General features: G+C 33.1%; 1 protein-coding gene across 2 annotated transcripts in view; it reads left to right on the forward strand.

Moving 5' to 3' along the window:
• TSC22D2 (TSC22 domain family member 2) overlaps positions 1–8,117 on the forward strand; it is a 49,419-nt gene extending 41,302 nt beyond the window's left edge. The window contains exons 2-3 of one of the 2 annotated variants that reach the window (XM_058295143.1): positions 5,463–5,514; positions 6,402–8,117. In XM_058295143.1, the coding sequence (XP_058151126.1) occupies positions 5,463–5,514; positions 6,402–6,662 (313 nt within the window). In that variant the 3' untranslated portion in view covers positions 6,663–8,117. Of the gene's footprint in view, positions 1–5,462; positions 5,515–6,401 lie in introns of those variants that run through there. The other variant, XR_009185435.2, reaches the window with a different exon arrangement.
• Positions 8,118–8,612: the final 495 nt, after the last annotated feature.

Here is an 8,612-nt window from a genome sequence, read left to right on the forward strand (position 1 = left end):
TATATATTTAGGTTCTTTTGGAGGGAAAATTATTTGTTCTTAAAGTAAGTGTTAAGCTATAAATATTTTTAATACCCTCTTATAGAAGAGTGGTGGGTTTTTTTAATATTTTAACTTGACAGGCATGCCAAGCTATAAATTCATTAGAGTTATTCTTTTGCAATCGGCAGCTTACATTTTCTTAATTTTCTTTCTAAAACACAAACAAAACACGCATTTTTTAGAGAAGCGGCGAAAATGTTACCCAGGTTAGAGTTAATGCATTAGAATTAATGCATTTAGTAGTAATGTTATTGCAGCATTTATTTTGGGGGGTGAGGGGTGAAAGTGATTTGCTAGAAACAATACATGATTGTATGTGATTTGACCCAGAAAGTTAGAAGGGCCTTTGAGTAAAGCAGGTATTTTTTTTCCACAGTATTTTGCTTATATATAACATGATTTTAAGATATCTTCATCTTTCAAACAAACCCAAAAAATGACTTAGTTTTTAGCAAATAGGCAAACTAACCTGACTATCTAAAGATCATTGAACAAGTGCCTTTTCCAAGAATTTGTCTCCCTTGTTCTCAGAGCTGAACCTCTTCTGGGAATGTGATAGATAAGATAAATGACTTGTTATGAAAATGATTTACTCTTGGAATCCATGCATATGGTTCCACAACTAACATTTGGTGCTAAAGCATGTTTCATAATAATACATAACTCTGGATTTTCTTTAAAGTCTTTAACCGTAGTTGTTTTCTTCCTTTATAGTCTCACTGTTACTGTAGAAAAGGACTGTGTTTTGACATTAGGTCAAGGTTTGAATCCTGTTACTACTGTGTGTCTCTTGAGCAAGTAACTTGGCCTCAGTTTCCTCAACTATAAGATAATGTTATTCAGGCTTTTTGTGAAGAGCTCACTGAGGTGCACACCTGCTATAAACGGGTAGTCGTTAAGTTTTCCTTTCCTCTACTGTGTTGCTTTGTTGATTAACATTTAAATCAAATGCTAAGGCTAAAAGAATTGGTCAAAATTTGTATAGAGACCTTTTTTTAAAAATAATTTTAGTGAATTTTAAAAAGAGCCATAATGTCATTATACATATTACAGATAAGAAACATGCTTTTGAGAACTTTAATTTTTAGAGAAAAAATACAGGGGATGAAATTAGTCACTGAATTGAGTCACTTAATTAGCCAATTAAGAAGGGTGAAAGTGTAGAAAGGGTAGAAAGCCAGAAGTTTCTATCTGGCCTGTTGTCTTCCCAGGGAGGTTATAGGTGATCACTTGTGATAACAGCAAGGAGACCTGGGAAGAAAAGCTGCAGTAGATCCAATTGGGATGAATTAAGCCAAGCTAGCTTACTGTAACATTTATACCTATCTAGCTGTAGCACTGATAACCTATGTTAAGTGAATTTTCTTTTTCTGTGAATGTAATTATATTTTACTTTTTATTTAAAGCTCATTTGGTTCTTTTAGGGACCTCAATTCCAGTAAATGAAAATTCATCATATAAAAGTAATACAGTTTTTCTTATTGTCTTTCTTTCCACAGGTCTATATTTCTAGCCATACCCACAATTTTTAATTTACCTAACAAATGCTAATCAAGGTTTGATTTTATTCTAAAAGAGTGATCCACAATAAATGGAAAGTTATTCTTTCTTAAAATTTAGTACTTTCAGTTTAGCATAGTAGTTAAAAAAGAAATTTCTAAGCACTTCATTTCCACTATTTTATGATTTCTGTATGGCAGTAATTATATTTGCTTTAAAATTAGCTTATTTCAGTTTGAATGTGTAAAAACACCCCTGTTAATCTAGAGATGTATGATTTTTTTTTTTCATACTACCATGATTGTGGGGTACCTAACTGTATACCAGGTATATATATTCTGTCTTGGGAGTACAAAGAGGCAGATAGGAAGCCTTCCCCTTAAGGAGCTTAAGTAACTAGGAGACAGGTCAACCATCAAGATATAGTGTAGTCATGGGGCGGGGGTGGGGTATATGGGAACCTCATATTTTTTTCATGCAATATTTTTTGTGATCTATGTATCTTTTTTAAAAAGGCAAATAAATTTAAAATATATATATATATATATATATATATATATACAGCTATTTTTCAAAAAGATATAGTGTGGTCAAGGAAGCAAACCTGAAGGAAAACTATTCCTTCTGCTTCAGATGATTTTTTCATTTTTAAAGAGAGCACGAAGCCCAAAACCACTATGTTGACTTTGAATAGAACAGAAAACAACTTGCTTATTCTCAATTTTTCTTAACCTTTCTAGACTGATTCACATGGTATGACATTTTCAAAGAATAAAAGACCAAAAAAATATAAAATGACATATACTAATTACAGTTGCCATAAAATCATTCAGACCTGGCAAAACATTTTATGATTATAACCTTAGGATTGACAGTGTACCGACATCAAAGAACTTGGATCTTAACAACAAAATTATTTCTTATGCCAAATGTAGAGAAATGAAAGAATTGTGAATACTTCATCTAGATCTAATTTTACTGAAGTAGATATATTCAGTAACACTCTAGGGCCAATATTTCTAAAAATTGTTATCATAAAAAATGAATAATGAAACTAGTATCTACAGTGCTCTCCCTCTTTGAAACAATACTCTTTAATCATATTCTGGGATCTTGAACTAGAATACTTACCCTCTTATTTAAGATTACCATATTGATATCTTTATTATAAACCATGTTTATTTAAAGAATTATTTTTCAAACTTTAGTCTCTATTTTGAATAACCTAGAGAATTTACTTAAAATAGATTTCCTGGGCCCCATCTCAAAAGTGTCTAAGTCAGTAGGTTTGGGAAGAGCCCAAATATTTACTTTTCTAACATGTTCCCAGCTAGTACTAACACTGCTGGTTCAGGGAACACACTTTGAGAACTTGTGATTTATCTAAACTCAGCATTTTTAATGGCTTCCTGGTATGAACCAGTCACTGTTTCACATCATTTTGACTTTTTCAGTATATACATTTGAGCTGCTGTGGGCCAGCTCTATTGTATTCACTTTTTTTTTATAGAGGTGAACTCCCTCAAGGAGTTCAGTCTAAAAAGGCTAATATAACAGTGAAAGTAATCATATAATCCTTATTTTAGATGAAAAAACTGAGACCAAGAAAGGTTAAAAATTTCCAGGAATTCACACAGTGAATATATGGAAGGAGCCAGAAATTGTCTCCATGATTATATACTATAAAAGGTTTGTAAAGATTGGTGAACCACAAGAGGAAAGGGGCCATTGGCTCTACCTTAGGAAATCAAAAGCCATCAAAGAAGAGAAGGCACTGTATGGAGTTGGAGTACCTGGAGGATCTTAAGGGATGAGTAGAAGATAGCCAGATGAATTGGAACTGTGACCATTTCTAGCTGAAGGAGCAGTTTCTCTAAAGCCATGGAAATCTGAGAGAACATAAATTCTGCAACCTGTATAGTTATATAAGACTGTAGCACAATAGACCAAAAGGGGTATAGGAAGAGATGAGACCATAAAAGCAGAAGAGAAGTTAAGGTCATTGAGTTTTATACACCACACTAAAAAGTTTTAAAAATAGAATTGGGAGGGGGGGGGAAGCAGCTGTGGCTCGATCAGATGAGCACCTGTCTACCATATGAGAGGCCCTCGGTTAGCATCCCAGGGCCTCCTTGTGAAGGCAGGGCTCGCCCACACACTGCAGAGTGCTGCCTGGCCCGCAGAAGTCCCGCCGAGAGCTGACTCAGCAAGGTGACGCAGTGAAAAGAAGGGAGACAAGCAAGAACACAGAAGAGCCCGCAGCAAATGGACACAGAGAGCAGACAGCAAGCAAGCTGCAAGGGGGGTGGGGAAATAAATAAATACACAGAAGAATGTACAGCCAATGGATGCAGAGAGCAGACAGCACACAAAACAGCTGCAAGGATGGGGGGATAAAAAAAATAGAGTTAGTGGGTTTTATTCTTTCTTGTATAGCTTTCGAAAATCTCTGTAAACCAAAGCTTCTCAAAGTATAGTCTCACAGTCAGGAGAATTAACATCACTTGGGAACTTGTTAGAAATGCAGATTCCTGGGTTATACCCCATACCTAAAGAATCAGAAACACTGAGGTGAAACCCAGCTATCTGTGTTTTAACAAGACTTTTTGGTGATTCTGGTGCATGCTAAAGTTTGAGAATCACTGCAGGAGGTTATAGGATTCTTGAATAATGCCTTCAAAATAGTCAAAGGGCATTGTAATGATAATTGTTTATCTGTGGCTGATATAACACTGATAGAGTACAATGCTCAATAAAGTTGAAATAGTCATACCTTTAAAGGGATACATATCTTCAGCATGATCCGTTTTCACTTGCAAAGCTTTTCTGCAGCTGCAAAAGGTCTTGAGTCATGGCTAGTTTATTAGATCAGCATTCAAAGAATAGCATAATACCTAAGGAAATGATTTGGGGAATTGACTGACTTTATTTAACCATCTAAAAAGAATGAAGCGATAAGTTACTTTTAAAGTTTTTTTTTTGTTAACTCAATGTATAAAACTAGTCATAAAGTTAGTATTTCAGGTGTTCTCTTTTTAAAAAGAAAAAAGAAAAAGTTGAATTTAAGTCAATAAAGTCCTTAAACTATTATTCAGTCTTTCCTTGATGGAAAAACTTCATGGAAATAAGAATACAGAGAATATAATCTAGGATTCTTAGGCAAACTCTAATTAAATGACCATCACTGTTTTCTTTTGCCAAATTGTGGTCCATATTTGATTGATAGCCACTTGGTATCTATCCCTGAACTTACACTAAAGTCTTATTTTACATAACTGTTCTATAGTTTATAGTTAAATATAGTCAGACTTTGCTTTGCATAGCTCTTCTACAAGTATTTAAATCCTAATATGTATAGAATGTTAAGCTCCCTGTTAAGCAACCCTGCAAGTAATGTTTACCTACAGCCTTCTGAATCATTTTTGGAAACCAATTCTAAAAGAAAAAAAATTTAACCAGATATTAAAATATACTAATTTATTAGAAGAAAAGTCACCTGAATTTTACTGTAATAAGTAATCACTAGGATCTCCACATGAAAAGCAATTAGAACATATAGTACATTAATGAAAATGTTTTGACAGAGGTAGAGAGTATGCTGCTCATTCAAAATGTATCCTTTGAAGACCACTAATTGAGAACTCCTGAATACAATTGGAGTTACTTTTATAGTAAATGTCACTGGCAAGCTAGAAATGTTGGAACTGCAAAGGATTTTTACAAGTCATCTGTTTACTGACATCTTCATTTAAAATGAGAGAGCTGAGTATTGAAATGTGAGAATAAATTTAATGAGCTATTTAAAATTATTACAATATTTGGTTTTTAAGTAAAACACAAATGTCTTTATATTATTTTAAGACTTGGAAGGGAGGTAAAATTTGTGGAATAATTTAATGAAATATTCTAATTTTTTCCAGTGCATCTGGGGGAGGTGTTGTAGCCATTGACAACAAAATAGAACAAGCAATGGTAAGTAAAAGTTTATAGTCCTCTCATTTCATAGACTGTTGGTTGTTTGAAGCATTTGTTTTTCATCAGTTCCAGAAAATAAATGCCTAATTTCTTAAACCAAAGTTGACCAAATTGTACTTTCTAAAATATTTTCAGTATTAGGGGAGCAGGTACAGCTCCGTGGTTTCAATGCCTGCTTCCCATGTATGAGGACCTGGATTCAATTCCTGGTACCTCCTTAAAAAAATTTAAAATTTTTCCAGTATCAAATATAATTTTAAAGTGAAAACTACTCTGGAAATTTGTCATCCTTTGGTCATTTACAGGTATTGTTTTACTCAGCTTTAATAAATAGTTCTATTGATTCTGCTTCTCATTTCTGCTATTACTATCAATTAACTGGAAAATGTTCCTTTTGTTGTTGTTGTTTCCTTAGAGATACTCTGGTCATTTTATATAAAATATTTTCAAGTATATTAGAAGTATAGAGTATGAATAAGTACTGGTATGTAAGTCTCCAAGTATTTAAAAAAAAATAATAATCCTAAAATATTAAAGTTGGAAATTACAAGGTACGTAAAGCTATATTATGACTAATATCAAACAGCCTTCTACTGGATTGCTAGTACTTTGTTCTCTTGATCTAATATCAAAACAAATGATCTTAAACTTTTTAAATTCTGAACTTAAAATTTATAATCTAGGGATCTAGTATTTTTGGAAATCACTCCAAATTGTGAAAAGAAAATCTTGGCCAGTTAAGATCCACCAGAAACATTAAAAGCAAGAGCAGGAATCCTAATTTTAAAATGCCTTGTGTTTATAAGACACTAAGTAGGCTAAAACCAAATAGCTTCACCTTTCCTTTCACTCTTTTTGACATTCCTAATTTTGTTTTTTCACAGGATCTGGTGAAAAGCCATTTGATGTATGCAGTAAGAGAAGAAGTGGAAGTCCTAAAGGAACAAATAAAAGAATTAGTTGAAAGAAACTCTCTACTTGAACGAGAAAATGCACTGTTAAAATCTCTTTCAAACAATGATCAGTTATCCCAACTCCCAGCCCAACAGGCCAATCCTGGTAGCACTTCTCAACAGCAAGCAGTGATAGCACAGCCTCCGCAGCCAACGCAACCTCCGCAGCAGCCGAATGTCTCCTCAGCATAAAGCTTTCTTGCCTCATTACGAAAAAAAACTGAAAGCAATCTATCCTTGTGTGCCACTGGTGTTCTTTCCACTTTATACGAAAGCAAGTATCCATGCTTTGGTTGTGTGTTTGGCCTTTTCAGTATTAGACAATCATTCTACAAGAGTTTTTTTCCTTCTTTGAGATGTCATGCAGCGCTGTTGATGTCCAGTTCTATGTTTTCAGTACACAAGGAGAATAGATAATAGATGAGGTTTATTAAAGCAGCAAAATCTGCATTTTACCTGGTGCGCACGAGTGGGGTCTTTAAGAGCTTTGGTGGCTCACCCATGTTTCCTATTACCCATGGATTACCCTGAGCCTTCCTTACACATTATCAATAACAGTTCATCTAAAGAGCCACTTTTCTCTCAATATCAGTAACATTTGCTTACATAAGTTTTCATTTATTTGTGTTTTATTTATTACAGGGCTGCTATTTTCATAATGTACATGAACAATGTCACAGAACTTTTTTAATTTTTTAAAATAAATATAAGTATCAGTAAAAGAATTGAAAGACAGGATTGCATTTAATAGATAAAATGTTTGGGCAATAATTGAACAAAAGAATCCTGGCATATTTCTAACACTAATGGCAATTTATCTTCGGTATTTATTTTCAGTAGTAAAGACCCAGCTTGAATGTAAATTTTGTATAGTGTAAGTATGAAGACCATAGTGCAACTGTACAGGTAGTCGCCAGTTATTGTGATATAATAAATAATTGGGCTATTTTGATGAAGAAAACTTTGTTCATTTGTTTCTACTTTCTAATAGAGAAATTGCCACGATTCCTCTGCTTTTCGACATTTCGTATGACTTTTTTTTTTTCGGGTGGGAATAAAAAGCTGTGAAATTGTTCAACCTACTTTGTAACCAAAGAAGCAAAGCTGTGTAATGGAGTTTTTTTTATAATGCACATTCTTTATGTATTTTTATTTAGTGTTTTCTCGGTCACAATTTTCTTTGCTGTCTAGCATGATCTGCATGACCTATAATCTTTGAACCACTTTCGTACCTCATGTTTTTATCCAGCACTCTTATTGTAATATGTACTAGTCTGTGAACAATGTCAAATAAAAAAGAACGAACAGGTGGTATATGGTGGAGCTGAGCTAGTGTTCTATACACTAGTTGTAAAAAAAAAAAAAAAATGAAGTGAGCCATCTTTTGTTCATTTAAAATGGTGTTTTGAATTTCGTATGCAGAAAACGTTTTGTTACATTGCAGATTTTAATGTATTTAATAAATGCAACATGCAGATTAAGTGCAGTGTATACTGAGTATTTAAATTAAAATGTACATTTCATAAATACAGTTTCAAGAGAAAGCATCATTTTGTGTATACTAACACAGTAAGTGTATGTCAGAAATTGATGTATAAATATATATTTTAACACATTTTCTGAAATTAAACTGCAGTTTTGTTGAAATATTTGGCTCTATATGTGTTCAAAATTTAATTTGATGAAAATTGTATTTTCACAGTTCAAAATATTCCTTAAATGAAAACTTAATAATGACCTCTTGGTAGTTTTTAAATTTTCAGAGTAAACTAATTTAAAGGAATGCCATTATGGTGAGCAATATTTATACTCAGTATCCGTGCTGTGTTAATGACACTTAAAAAGGAAATCTTTGTCTACCAAATCTTGGATTCAGAAAGGTACCTGTTGAAATTAACATGCTCTGTAACGGTTAGCCAATTAGCTAAACAGAAATTACTGAAACCCGATCATTAGCTCTCATTTAGAGGAGAATAGTTTTCTTTAAACTTGAAATTAAAACTTAGATTAGCCACAAGCGAAAGTCAAAATCGGGGCATAAGTGGAAAGTTACCAAATAATTTAAATTCTCATTGTGCTGCAGGATATATTTGTCAGTAAGCAAAATTTTAATGTTAATGGACAACATTGAAATAATTAAAG

This window comes from Dasypus novemcinctus, chromosome 4, assembly GCF_030445035.2.
Source record: "Dasypus novemcinctus isolate mDasNov1 chromosome 4, mDasNov1.1.hap2, whole genome shotgun sequence".
NCBI lineage: Eukaryota > Metazoa > Chordata > Mammalia > Cingulata > Dasypodidae > Dasypus > Dasypus novemcinctus.